At 43.8% G+C, this 14,509-nt stretch overlaps 1 protein-coding gene across 1 annotated transcript in view; it reads left to right on the top strand.

Annotated features, from left to right (window-relative positions):
* Positions 1 to 9,601, top strand: part of HACD2 (3-hydroxyacyl-CoA dehydratase 2) — a 92,685-nt gene extending 83,084 nt beyond the window's left edge. The window contains exons 5-7 of the mRNA XM_014829565.3: positions 671 to 792; positions 2,826 to 3,004; positions 7,834 to 9,601. Of these exons, the coding sequence (XP_014685051.1) occupies positions 671 to 792; positions 2,826 to 3,004; positions 7,834 to 7,916 (384 nt within the window). The 3' untranslated portion in view covers positions 7,917 to 9,601. The remainder of the gene's footprint in view (positions 1 to 670; positions 793 to 2,825; positions 3,005 to 7,833) is intronic.
* Positions 9,602 to 14,509: the final 4,908 nt, after the last annotated feature.

Here is a 14,509-nt window from a genome sequence, read left to right as displayed (position 1 = left end):
AGGCTGAGAATTCCAAAGCTCTTCTGGCTTTAGCCACCTCCTGTGATCAGCACGGGAACTTCCATAATCCTTGAGTTAAAGCAGGCCGGCCCAGGAAGAAGTCACCAGGGGGAGACAATAAATCGGCCCTCCTGGGGAATTATCCTCATCTTCAATTGTGTTTTAATCATTACATTACCCTGCTTTGAAATTTCCTCAGATTCCTAGTTGTCACGCAAATCGAATTAAAATTCTTGCCAATGGGTCCAAGCCTTCCACTACTTTGCCCTTCTATGCTTCTTATCCAGCTTCTTTTGGCTCCCTCTGATGTCACTTCACGGTCTCCACAAACAGGCTGGCGAACAAACACGCAGAAACTCACCGTGTCTTGTTTCTTCCTGTCGGTTTACAGCTCATAGAATTCCCCATCCCTGCCTCTTACTCATCAGTGACCTGATCCCTTCTCACCTGCCCCTTATCACTTGGCTCTATACAGTTGTCACAGGCATGTTCCTTTATGTGGCAAGCTCTGTCTGAGCTGTGCTATGGCTACTGAGGATAGAGACCAGGGGCTGTGTCGACTTCCTTCAACCTTCCAGCTCTGCAAGGGGCAGGCAGCTGGCTGCACATTGGGAGCGCTGCTTTGTTAAAATGCTTCACGGGCTTGCTTGTGCTTTTGTTTTTCCTTCAGGTGCAGAGTGAAGACAGTGTCCTCCTGTTTGTCATTGCCTGGACCATCACAGAAATTATCCGTTATTCCTTTTATACGTTCAGTCTGTTAAACCACCTGCCTTACCTCATCAAATGGGCCAGGTAAAGAAGGACATGCAATGAAAACTAAGTTTTGAAATGATCCATCACTGCATTGGCCCTTTATTGTCTAAATATTGCCTCCAAGTTCCTAAAAATAAAATTATACAAGACAGAGGTTGGGTAGAAATCTGGTCTGTAGATTTTATCTATAGATAAGAGACTCTACTTATCTCTCATTAATAGAAACACTGTCTTAAATTTTTTTTTAAAAGATTTTATTTTTTCCTTTTTCTCCTCAAAGCCCCCTGGTACTTAGTTGTGGTTCCTTCTAGTTGTGGCATGTGGGATGCTGCCTCAGCATGTCTTGATGAGCAGTGCCATGTCCGCACCCAGGATTCCAACCGACGATTCCCTGGGCCACCGCAGTGGAGCCCGCAAACTTAACCACTCGGCCACGGGGCCGGCCCCATGTCTTAAATTTTTCGTACTTAAGTTATTTTTATTGGGTCAGTTCTTGTTAGTTAAATTATTTGATAGAGATTTGATGTAACATCCCCTTTTTGTCCATATCAAAATTTACTGATGAGCTTCTGCCATTATGTTAGTTTTTTAGCCCACGTCCAATTCTCATTCTCAATTTCGCCAACAAGTTATGACTCTTAAATTAGTTTTTAATTAATGACAACCGTTACATGGCACTTTTAGCTTGTTCTCAGTTTTATTTTGCTTTACTTGTGTTATGAATTGGATAAAAGGCTGACAGTTCATCTGTTTATCTGAAGTAACCCATGAGACTGTTGCGAGCAGTTTTCTGAGTTGGGAAGGACTCTGGGGAGGAACAACAGAGCAAAAGGGGCAACACTGTCTTTGGGGCCCAAGTGCTTCATTTCATGGAAGGACAACGGTAGTTTCTAAATAATTTATGAGCTCAGTAATCAAATTGGAGCCATAAACCCCTTGTTTCCAACATTTCAAGTATGTGAACTCCTTCTCCCTTCCTTCCGTTCTTTTTTTGCAATAAACATTTTTATTAAGAAAAGGGAAGAATGGGAAAAACAGAGCAGTTATTAACCAGCCTGGGCAGGCATTGTGAAAGCCGTCCGCCCTGGTTAGAGGGAAAGGTTATTGACAAGCCCTGATTTTACTAGTGGACAACGATGCTTCTGTCTCTTGTTTCCCATGGCCCATGGAAGATTTCTTCCTCCTCCACCGTCCTCCTTAGCATGGCTGAAGTGGGCAACAGGGAACACTCTTCCTTTCACTGTCACAGGTTTCTCAGCACAGTTCCTGGGCCTGGAAGTTGGTAGCCCAGTGCTCACTGTCAGCCCCAAACAGCCAGAAGCTTTTTAAAATCTGAGCTGATGGTTTCTTTAGAATACTTATACCTGGAAGAATGACTTCCAGTTAGTTCCGTAGGATGAACCTCTCTCTGAATTCTTTTTGAAACATAGAGAACTCCTTTTTAAGTGAAAAAAAATTGTGTGGATTCTCCCATGTGATAGTAATTATGGTTTTGAAAAATTACATAATGACCAAAAGCTACCGTGAATTGTTTAATGTTTCTTAAATAGCATATATCTCATTTTTTACAGTAGTGTGTACAGACATTTGAATAATTGTAGCAGTATCCTCATTGGATGCGCTGTTTTCTTTAGTCCACAGCCCGGGCTTGGCGTACATTGTAGGGATTCCTAGACACAGGCTCCGACACCTTCCCTGACTCCCTGCAAACCCCAACCCCACTCGCACCCCACAGGCAAGACCCTTCAGTATAAACCATGACTCAGTGCCCCTACTTTACCAATATTTGGCATCACCTTAGTTATTTTAGGGAGCTATTTTGAAGAGTTGTTTAGTCAGACCAAATTTTGAGGCTGACCAAATATGTTTATTTTCTTTTAGAACATTCAGAAACATACCTGCTATAGACCCTTTTCAAAAACTGGCTTGAAAAACCTGAATTTAAGCAGTGGGTAAACAGGAAAATGTATAAACAGAGCTTTCTAAAAGACCAGTACTGATGAGAAGGGTGGAAGTGTGTCTTTCTGCTAAGGCTGGCTTCAAGCCCCAGTGTGAGTGTTCTGTTGTTTTAGGTACACGCTTTTCATTGTGCTGTACCCCATGGGAGTGTCGGGAGAGCTGCTCACCATCTACGCTGCCTTGCCCTTTGTCAGACAGGCCGGCCTGTACTCCATCAGTTTACCCAACAAGTACAACTTCTCCTTTGACTATTACGCATTCCTCATTCTGATAATGATCTCCTACATTCCACGTAAGTAAACACTTATGCATATATTTGTTTATGTCTTAAAAAGTGGCTTCACAATAACTAGAGTTAAATGCCTTTGGTTGTTTTTCCACCATATCCAAGCAAATGTAAATCTAATTTATTGGGAACGCTTAGTTTTTATTGAATGCTGACTGTCAGAGGGAATTTTCTCTGGTAGTAATTGAATAAAGATGAACCCTTCTCAATAGAGCTGCCAAAAGGCACCCTTCCCAGTGTGTGGGTTTGAAACACTGAATGCCAGATAGGTTCAGTGTCTGCTGGTGAAAGTATGGGGGAAAACAGCCATTAAAGCCCTTACCTTGAGTTTTTCTGTCTCTCAAGAACTGCTTGTTTTGGTGTCTGAAGAACATTGTAAAGAGATTTTTGCGTTTTTACTGTATCAAGATAGAGTTACTTCATTTTTAAGGAATCAGTAGTTAACCAGAAACAACATAAAAATAGATTTTTTTCTATATTTCTTATTTGGAAATAAGCATGAAAACCATCTGAAGAGGACATGGTGTTCTCTTCAGAATGGTTTCCAGTTATTTTAACAGTATTGCTACAGGTTAAATATAAGGATAATCACATGTGCCTGTCGGCATCCCCAGAAAGAAAGAAGAGGCCTTGTTTGAGGCTTCTATGAAGTGAGTCCTGTTTGCTGAGGAAGAGTTGTTTAGTCCTTTTCTCAAATTCTAATGTTCAGTTGAAATCCTGTGAGTGATTTCCACATACCCGAAAGGATCTTGTTCTACCCAAGGGTATATGAAGTTAATGTTTCTTCTCATTTAGCTATTTCCGTAGCCATTGTGGCTCTGAATCTAATTTTAGTCTATAAGATGCTATATTCTGCCCTAAACCTTGGGTTAAATTCAGACCAGAGGATTGGGTTTTCCTTCAGCCCACAGCGTGAACTGAATGAATCACCCTAACAATTGAAAACGACATGTTTGTGTGTCCCTCTGTGGAAAATTGTATTTCATGCATTGTGAGAAAAAAACTACATCCAGATTTCATGTGAATGTTTATCTTAGGGAAATTCTTAGACCCAGGTCTGCTTCATGATTCACTTTCCACTCTTTATGAATTATCAAGTCCTCCTCTTTGGTGCTGGAACCACAGTGGCTAAAGGCCATCTCTTTTCAGGTGCAAAAGGTAGTTGATTTTTAAACAAAAGATAAATATGGAAGAGTCTAAAAATTTAAGTAATAAAAATTAAGTCACTGTTTTTCACCTTTCTAATTTTGTTCCCTCAGAGTTTCATTTTCCAGTCTGTAGAGCAACAATTCCTAGTCGCAGAATTGCCACACCCAGAGTAATATGTAATATCCCAGGGGGTACCACAGGATTTATTTAAATTCAACATAAATTTTTGAATGAATAGGAGATAGATGCTGTGTTTGATAACTTGGAAGGGGGCAGGGAAGAGATCATGAAATCGAATCAATAACAAGATGCTACCACATTGGCAGAAATCTGGGGCCCCTACCTCAGAGTCGCTGCAGGATTTCCAGTCTGTTGAAGAAGGAGGGGCTTCATTCCAGAGCAGCCTGGCTCTGTCTGCACCCCCTAGTCTATTTTACGCTCTAGTGGCAGCCAGTGCCCAGCCCTTTGGTTCTGCCTGCTGACTTCGTGATCTAGTTAAGGGGCACCCCTCCCTGGTGATAGGATTCTCGGGAAAACAAACCCAGTTCCGTGAGATGTTCCTTCTTGGCCTTAAGATTGAGAGAGAGAAGAGAAAAAACACAGCCCTCAGGGCCAGCTGTGTTGCAGAGTGTGGGGCAGACTCTCCTCTCAACAGAAGTCTGCTTTCTTCCCCTCCATTCCTTCCCCCTTCTTCCATCCTCAGCCTCCTTGTGGTAAGGACCTGGCCTAGTTAAAGTCTATATGATTTCTTTTTTAAGGCAACTTAACTCCTATAGACCAAGAAAAAGGTTTGATTCCAAGTAAAGATTAAAAGATTCCCTCCAAATCCCTGACTTCCCGCCCAGGCTCAAGATGGCAGCCCAGACTGTATCTCCTGCTGCAGATCATTTCTGTCTGCTGGCACTCACTGTGCCTCTGGCCTGAGCCAGTTGCCCTCCATGTTTTCAGTATGTTGTTAATATTGAGACCAGTTCGAACAGTTCATTCCAGCCAACTGCACATTTCCAACTTTCCAAAACTTTGTATTTATAAGAAGAAAAGACAGAGTTAGGAGAGGTTGCTGTTGATAGGCAGTCTTCTTTACCAAATTTGGTTTTCTTCCTACAACTTAAGTTTATTTTCATCTTTACTGGGAAGCTGTTTAGATACCTGTCTTTATGAAGCAATACCCCTTCTTTATGGTCCTGACCTATTGCTGCATATGCAGCCCAAACTGTGGCCCGTGAGCTGTGGTCTCAGGGGTTTTCTCATATTGGGGTGCTTTGGAGTCGCTTGCAAAGTGCCCCTCTCCTGCTGTGTGGCAGTTGCAGTATGTGCAGTATCTGCAGGCTCATTACACATCTGAGTCCTGTTTACATCCCCCCCAAACTGGCAAAAGTTGGTTGTAGGCGTGGGGGTAAAAAAAAAGAGTGAGAAATGAGAAGCATCGATGTAGGGTGAGGGCACCGAGATGCTGGGCACTCTCCACGTTGTCAGTAACCATAACCACACCTCTAGTTTTTAGAGAAACTGAGAAGAAACTTGCTGCAAGCAGAGCATCTCCAGTTCTCAGCCTCCAGGTCCTCCTCTCCTAGAGAGAAAGTAAGCCCATCTTCTTAGAGGGACACGGGCCCAGGGACTCCCACAACCCCCACCCCAACACACGGAGACAGACACACACGAATGCACAGCCACTGTCTGCATTCTGTGTCCTGAACTGGGAGAGCAGGAGGTAGAATTCTAAAGAGCCTATTGTCAGGTCGAAATTTTCTTAGGGGTTTTCTTCACTGTAGCTCAATGTAGTTAAAAATAGTAGCCATGCATCTGGAGTTGTTTCAGTCATGATAGTTGGGTTCAGTCTGAACATACGAGTAATTCAGATGGAGACAGCATCACCCAAGTTCTGGTCCCCAAGAAGTCACTACTAGAGGTATCGAGAACCTGCAGCCTGGTACCTCCATTCTCCTGGCCTCCCACACACATTCCTTTCTCTTAGGCACTTAGAAACCTCTGAAGGATGTAAAGAAATGAAAGGCCACGTCTGCCTTCCATTTCTGACCTCTGACCTTTCCGGTAGCCAGCAGACTGTTGCCTACAGGGATGAAGGCAGACCCCACCATCTTGCCTTAACTGCCTCTAAGGGCCTAATGAATGGCTTCTAGGTTGTCATCCTCCCTCAGACCCGCTAAACCAGCTGTGAGGCTGCAGCCACCTTAGATGGGGCAGTGTAATCACAAATGCAACCAGTGGAAACGTCCTTAACGTACTTTGCCACCAAGTTTCCCTTTACTAAAGTATATCTATATAAATTTGACTGGCCCCACATATGTAAATGCTTACAATTAGCATTCCTTATGGTTTAATTATATCTTTACTTCCAGTTTTTAGATTATAGAGCTTGTCAAATTTTCTGGCTTTCGTACTAAAATAGTTCTCTCCCTGTTGAATTATATGCACGAGCTGGGTCTTTTCTGTGAATAACTTCCTGCCTGCAAGTGGTGAGTGGGGTGGATGGCACCCTGTGCACCCCAAGCCTCCTCTGCAGCTTATCAGCTCCGTGCCACACACCCACTGATGTCTTGGAGTACTTTGGGAAGATCGTTTGAAATTTGGCCAACTTGGAACCCATTTAAAAAGGAAGAAACTGTCAGGGGAGAGTTGGCAGCAGTAGAAATTACCTCCCCAGAGATACAGGTTACTGTCTAAAAAATAGAGATGGGAGCTGTTGGGAAGGGAAGGAAGGAAGGAAGAAGATAGCACTCCACATCGTCTTACTGCAGGTTTTTACATGGCCATTGAGCCCCCAGTTTACAGTCACCTTGTGGAGGCCAGGCGGCTTGAGCTGGCAACTCCCAGCAGGGACACTGTGGGCATTGAGGTGGGACAGTTCTTAGTGGTGGGGAACTGTCGCACACTGCACGTTTTGGCATTCCTGGCCCCATGTGCTAAATGCCAGTCACCTGCCCCCTTCCCCCTAATTCCAAATACTCCCTAGGGGGGCAGTACCACCCTGTTCTTTTGAAATTCAGTACTTTTTAAAGTAATCTGTGAAATGACCAAGAACAGACTCTCCAGTGCCTAAGATGCTGGCTTCCTTTTCACAAGACTTTTCTACACCCAAACCTGGTGTGGCTGTGTCAGCAGTGTCTCAGCACTCCTCCCTCCTCAGTCTCCCCATTCCAAGAACAGCCTTTCTCAGGAAGTACATTTGGGAGATCTGCCCAGGTGACAGAGCAGTGACCGGGCTAGACTAAGAGTCAGGAGCCCAGAGCCCGGTGCTAACTTTGTCAGTGATTTGCTGTGAAACCCCTGGCAAGTCGCCTACCCTCTCTAGGGCCTGAATTCCTCCTCTGAACAGGAATAATAACTCCATCACTAGAATTCTTCACCTGGTTCTTGTGAAATCAGAGAATAAATGTGAAGATAATATGAGGAAGTGTAAAGAGTTATTTGGCAGCTCTGTGGCATCTTGACTGGTAAGGATAGTGACAATAGGGTCTGTCATTCCATTCCACACCACCCTTCCCCCTCGGCTACAGCAGGAAAAAGGTAAGTCTCTGCGTTTGCCCTCCCTTCCCAGCCCGCCTTGGTGCCTGCCTTATTGCTGGATGGGAAGGGAGAGTCTGAGAGCACCTGCAGTCCAATGCTTTAAACAGAACGCGTAAGTTTAAATGACCTCCTTAACCACTTCTTTCTTTTCTTTCCAGTTTTTCCCCAGTTATACTTCCACATGATACACCAGAGAAGAAAGGTCCTTTCTCATACTGAAGAACACAAGAAATTTGAATAGTTCCTGCTTCCTGCACCCCTCAAAAAAAAAACCTTTTCAATGACAAAAAATGCTGCAGACTTTTTGAGTTCCTAATACATTTCATAGAAAATAAGTAAGAACTGTTTTTAAAATATTTAAAAAATAAAAATAAAACCTAAAATTCAGTATCACATGGGCCTAGGATTTTATTAAAAAAAAAAAAGCTGTTACATGAAGCATCCTGGCCGGTCGAATTCAGCATGCTCTTTCAACCAGAAATACCCAATATTTATGATGGCGCTAGAAAGGGATTTGGCATTTTGTATCCTCCTGTTTCCTTCCTGGATCTGATAAATATGGAGCTGTAACACTAAGTGCTGGAGAGTTATGGTGCGAGTGATGAAGTTGTACCCGCTGAGTGCCCAGCTCGCAGCAGAGTCGTGTTTCAGTCTGCAGTGCATTTAGTTAGCGTTCGCTTTTCAAAGTGCTTGACTGCATGCTGGAAACTTTGTATTTTTGAAGCGGCAAACTTTGTTCTCTGGAATGCTCTGAAGTTGTGGCTGGGCCCTGTCCCCTCCCCTCTAGTGAGTGAATTATACAGTGTATATGTCTGTGAAGCTTTGGGGTAGAACCTTAATCAGAAAACAACTAGAACCTTTTGTCTGTCTTCACTGCCTGCCACTGAGAAACAGTGCTTGAATCTACTGAGTTTGTGTACATTGTAGAGAACCTCCCTTCTCTGGGGCTCCGCCTCGATCGTATTTTAGCAGAATGACAGTCCTCAGAAACGGGAAGCTCAGTCGCTAGTAGATGGCAAGTGCCTTTCACAGTCCCATTCTCGGAACACCTGTGGGAAAGGCATTTGCCGATAGCTGTTCTCCTTTATGGACCTGACGCCAGTCCAGGCCCATGGGAGTAGAGAAGCTGTTATTGAAAGCACATGGAAGGTGTTACTTTAGAAACGTAGTCCGGAAGAACGTTCAGGAATAGATTTATACACTCTTATTATTTGATTTTTAAATTTTCATTCAACTCTTCTGTTTGGCTCCTTCTGCTTGTGGTCCTGTGTAGTCCTACCGAGTTGTGAGTCCAGAGGCAGTGCAGGGTTTCAGCTGGGCAGTCGGGAACCAAAGGCAGTATCCTCCACACATGCTGGAGCAGCCAAGAAATGCTTTAGTCATATGGACACTGTCTAATTAGCCATTTAATGTCTTCATACCATTTAACGGCTCAGCTGTCCATTTACAACTTTTCAGGAAAGGATTGGATGAAAAAGTAAAGCCCAGGTTTAGGCATGCACTAGATTTTAAACACAGAACGTTCTTGTGGCACCTTTTCTTCTTAATTGGTTGCTCTTTAAAACTTCAGAGGTCTAGTTTGCTAGCTTCACGAGTAGTTTTCATTTAAAATATAATTGCTGATATCAGAAGAGTATCATAATGGCAGATAATTTTTAAGTGCTTATTTTCATAGAAGCTTGAAAATTAGGATGAAAATGAGAAGAAAGTATGCAGCCTAAAATTTAATGCAGGCAAATATGTAATAAATTATTTTTGAATTGAGCATTAAAATTCTGCTTCTTAAAATCACTCTTAACTGGATCTGTTGAGATTAGAATCTATTCTTGTACTTCATGAACACAGTATGTGGGAAAGATTATTTTTCATGCTTTTTCTTCTTGCAAAATGTATTTCTACTATAAAATAAAATCCATTTGAGTTCTATTAGCCTTATTACTTACTTGGGGGAAGATTTTTTTCAGTTGCTTTAGGAATAGTTATAGAAGATGGGATGAAAAATGTAGGTTTTCCAGGATTGCCGGATTGGCTGTTCTATTCAGGCATCTATTATAATCTGTCAGTATTTATGGAAAACAGTCTGTCGCGAACAGTGGAATTACAGCAAATTGAACTTTGGCAACAAGAACACAGCAAACAGCTCCCTTCTCAAAAATGCTCTCAACCCCAGTGTGTATTTTTGTCCATTAACATTTAAAATGCTCTTGGCAGATAAGGAAGGAATGCCACCACGTCCTTCCATCACCTCTCAGTAACTGGTTTATCTCTAACATGAATTAACTTATCCTTTGAAGTGGTGGTGTTCTTTTATGAATTGACAACATGTACCGCACCAAATGCCACACCTTCTTATAAAGTGTGAATGAGGAAGGTGGTATTGGGTGGGTATCTTGTCAGACTGAGCATTTTCACTCTGGGGTCTAGTCAAAGGCATCATCTGCCCGGCCGCCCACCAGACTAGGTGATTCAGATCCCCCTGGGGGACCGCCTTCCAGCAGGGAATTCTTTGAGGTATATGGTAGTGCTTTGTGGACACGAGCTGCTAACCTGCGTCTTGCTGTGTCCTGTTTGCTAGGGTTGGGATCATTCATTTAACACATCCTGGCCATTATCACAGGCACCTGAGACTCAGTCACGGAGAAGGCCCTCCCCTCCCAGACAAACACGCTCCTCTGGAGAGAACTTCCGCCAGGAAGGGTTTTGAAGATGCATAGTTAAAGAGGCGTGTGAAGAGATTGTGCCCTCATTTCCACTTGTCGTCTTGGTTATTCATTTATAATACAAGGTTGGCATTGATGTGGTACAACCTGCAAATTATTTTCAATTCTGAGTTTCAGATAAAACATTATAAAACATCAGAATCAGTACATACTGCTCCTTTGAAATTTGGGTAAAAAATTATACAACCGTATATATAGTCATTTTTGTATTTTTTCTATGTTGTGAAAACCAAAATTGTAATTTTATAAGTCTTTGATTCACTAAAATTATATAATTTAAATGTATTTTTTGTATATTTAGAAATAAGGAATTCAAAGACTATGCTTAACTTTCTACGCATGCATTTGGAAGCTGTTTTTACCTGATAATGTTAATGTGGTAATAAGTTGTCTTCATAAAATACTGATCTGTGTTGCATTTCAAAATAAACTGGTGTGTGCTCTGCCTGGATTTGAAATGCTGGACAGCGAGTCTAGTGATTTCTCAGATTAAATTGGCCTGAGTGTGGTGGTGTAGGAATATGGAAGAGTTTCCATTTGGATTCCAGCTCTTTCTTTGACAATTTAAAGATCTATTTCTGCTGTTCATGATGGTTCTGCACTTACAGGAAAAATAGCCAGACTCTGTTAAGAGGTTCCCAAAAAGTCATTATTCCTGTCAGTCCGTCTTCAAGCCTACCACGCCCCCTCCAACCTGGCTGCAGAGGGACAAGAGGCATTCCTCATGTGAATGACCAGGAAATCTGAGAGATTAATCCATAAGAGATTGAGGACACTTGTCTCACAATGATTTCTTAATCTAACTTTGCTAATGTAAGGTGAGAGGGGAAACATAATGTTCATCTTACATTAAAACAAGACATGGTCAAGTATCTCCTCCTGAAGACGCCTCCAAATACAGAACTGTCGCCGGAGCTGCTGTCCGCGCTCTGAGTCCACAGTGAGAAGTGGTGAAGAGACACTGGCAGGCTGCCGTCAGCTGGCCGCTTCTCAGCTGCTAGTTCGAGACCCACAATTTCTTCACCTCGAAATGAAAGCACTCTGTCTCCCTGTGCGGGGCACTTTCCAGTGGGTGGCCTCTGTATGGTGCCTCCAGCAGTAACAGGCCCCCTGCCCAAGTCGGCCCCGTCTTTCTTGGAGTTCATCGTCACTGTTGCCCCAGGTGTGGTCTTTGTTCTGAAGGGGGCCATTTTCTTTTTTCAGTGCTGTCTGATCACAGCTTAGATATTACCAGCACAGTGATTAGAACCACCTCTCTCCTCATGTAGAGTCTAAGCTGTCTCAGAGAAAAGCTTTCCATTTGTGAAAAGAGAAATACAATTATTTCAACTGAAACTGAGAAACAGATGGTAAAGTTAATAGAGGCTACCCAGAAAATATGACCTGTACAGTCTTAGGGTGGTAATGGGAAACCAGAGCTTTCTAATTTGTCACTCATATTTTGTGGCAATTATGTGTACTATGTTAACATAGCCCCTAGCCTGAGGGATTACCATGTGTATAATCAAGAGACCTATTGTTACACATAGCATTCCAGAAATACTGCTATGTTGTCCTGTTCCCTTGAACAAGAATGAAGACTAGCTTTGCAATTCCTCATATTATTAAAAAAACAAAACACCCCAGCCTTACAAATAGACTAGTTCATTGTCATACAGTTCAGTGGTGAAGGAATCGCTCTAAGCAACTATTACCAAAAATAGCGATACCTATTAACATTCCCCTACTTGCAACTGAGGACCAGAGCTAGAAGAGAGAGCTGTGTGATTTTTTGACCAACACTTTCTTTTAAATATGTGAGAGACCACTTAATCTTTTTTGTTTTCAAATTTAGAAAGATACCCCTTAGTGATATAGGTTCAGGTCTCATCACCAAAAATATTCTTTTTTCCCACATAAGGTAATTCACTCTAAAAATCTCTCATTTGATGAGCAAAAATAAAATACGTGAGGGGCTGTGTATGTCAACCCCTCATACTCATTTCATGTCTTTCTATGTTTGGAAATTGTGTTCTCTGCTCACTAATTTCAGAGCATAGCTTTATTACCACTGCAGCAGCGCTTTCGCATCTATGACCTTCGCGAATGCAATCCAGATGCGTGTCCAGATGCTGCTGCACCTGGTTGAAGCCCAAACGCCATCTCCGCCTCTCTCTTGTCGTAGCCGGGCTGTCCCGCTAGAGGGCAGCACCTCCCAAGCGATCGGGGCCTGGGGCGTCAGGAGTTTGGAACACAGCTTCAGCCCAAGGACGCCGGAGGGGCACAAAGGCGCGCTAATGAAAATTAGTCACGGATCTCTATTGTCCATATAAAGTAAAGGCAGTCAGATCTGAAAGCATATTCTGGAGGGGTACAGGAAATAACACTTTTTTTAGAGCAAAGAAACCAGCTTGGATGCGTGTTCTGAGGCTCCATCCATTCTCTCCCTATTGCAGAGCCCTCCCCGGCACCAACCCTGCAGCCTGCTTGGTTTTGAAATGCCGAGGGCTTTTGGAGCCGGTCATAAAGCAGGTGTTAAGGCTCCTGTTTAATGGAGAGCCTACTTGTTAATCTTTGAAATGTTCGGGGAGGTCAGTTCCCACTCTTCTTCTGTCTCTGGATATTTTTGGAGGGTGGCCTGGGCCGTGAGAAAATGTCAGGCCACCTTATAAGGCCGCGTCTGGCCCCGAGAATGCTTTCTGCAGCCTGTCCAGTACACCCTGTGGGTGTGAGTGAACTTGACTCTTGGACTGTGGGTTTTCTCACAGATTTAGAATGCTTCTGCTCATGCCACGGATTATTCTCACTCTTTAACAGGCTTAAGGTCTTCTGGTGTCTTAAATGACACCAATTTTGGACATACCAACTAGATAACCGAGGGCATATGAAATCCTCAACAACCACCCTTGGGTGACTGTGCTGGGCCAATAGTAATAGTCTACTGCGAGTGGTTTGTTTATTTAACTAGCGTGTGTCACAGTGAAATCCACAGAATATTAGTTCTGAGTGATGATGGGGGTGTGGGGGAAGGGGAGGTGGGATTCTGTAGATTAAAAAGTTGAAACAAAATTTGTTTTCTCTCCTGCTACACTTTTCAGATCTTTTTGCATGTGAATGCAGTTTGTGAGTCTCCAAGAGAGGGGGTGCCAGTGCAAGATTTTCCAAAGCTATATTTGACCTTTATCCTTGAAATATCTTCAGGGCTAAGGCTCCTTGAACACCTTGAAAAATACTGATCTGTTGGTGGGAGCTTTCCCCATCGAGGAACGTGAACCCATCCGGGGGCGGGGCGGGGGGGGGGGAGGACAAGAGATGGGGGCTATCCTGAGATATGGGGAGATTTCCTTCTGTTTTGGGTTTTGTTTTTAATAAACCACCGTGATCAAATAGGTTATATGATTATTAGAGGAAGAGCTTAGATTAAAGTGTCAGCAGCCCTGGATGGAGTCTACCATTTGCTTCTTTCTAGTGGATGAAAAGGTGTCTCCCAGGAGATGTGAGCGCGTCTGTCTGAGAACACCCGGCTGGGACCGGCAGCCCCCTAAGCTGGGGTCAGTCCAGCTGCCACTCCCCCTGTGCGTACACCCCAGTTTCTGAACACAGACTAAGTGCCTACTGTCAGAGCCCCTCACTCAGGCTCGTGTCCTCCTTGAGGCTCGTGGTGTTGGGGGACCGTCTTCCACACTTCACGCACATTCCCAAATCTCACCAGGTGGTGGCTGCTTTGTCCTGGTGTGCCCTGTCATCTGACAAGACCTTAGAGTTCCTTTTTTTCTGGGGCATGTCCTCCTCATGTCAGCTCACCACGTAGACCCTTGTGAACCAGAGAAGCTATCACTCCCACTGTGCAGAGGAAATTGAGGCCCCAAGAGGGCACAGGACTTCCCCGGGACCACACAGACTCAGAGCTGGGGCTGGCTCTCTGCCCCCTGCCAGGGCAGATCCGGGGCTGTGCCCTGCTTTCTTCTACCCTCACCCATCCCATGGCTTTGCTGAAGCTTCCAGCTCTCTTACTCTGTTCCCCATCCTTCCATGTTCCCCAATCTCCCTTTCCCATGACCCCTCAACCTTCCCCATCTGCCCCCTCCTGCCAGACTCCACCATTCTTCTCAAAGCTGTCACAAGCCTCCTTGTC

The sequence above is a fragment of the Equus asinus genome, chromosome 5 (assembly GCF_041296235.1).
Source record: "Equus asinus isolate D_3611 breed Donkey chromosome 5, EquAss-T2T_v2, whole genome shotgun sequence".
NCBI lineage: Eukaryota > Metazoa > Chordata > Mammalia > Perissodactyla > Equidae > Equus > Equus asinus.
This window is presented reverse-complemented; position numbering and strand designations above follow the sequence as displayed.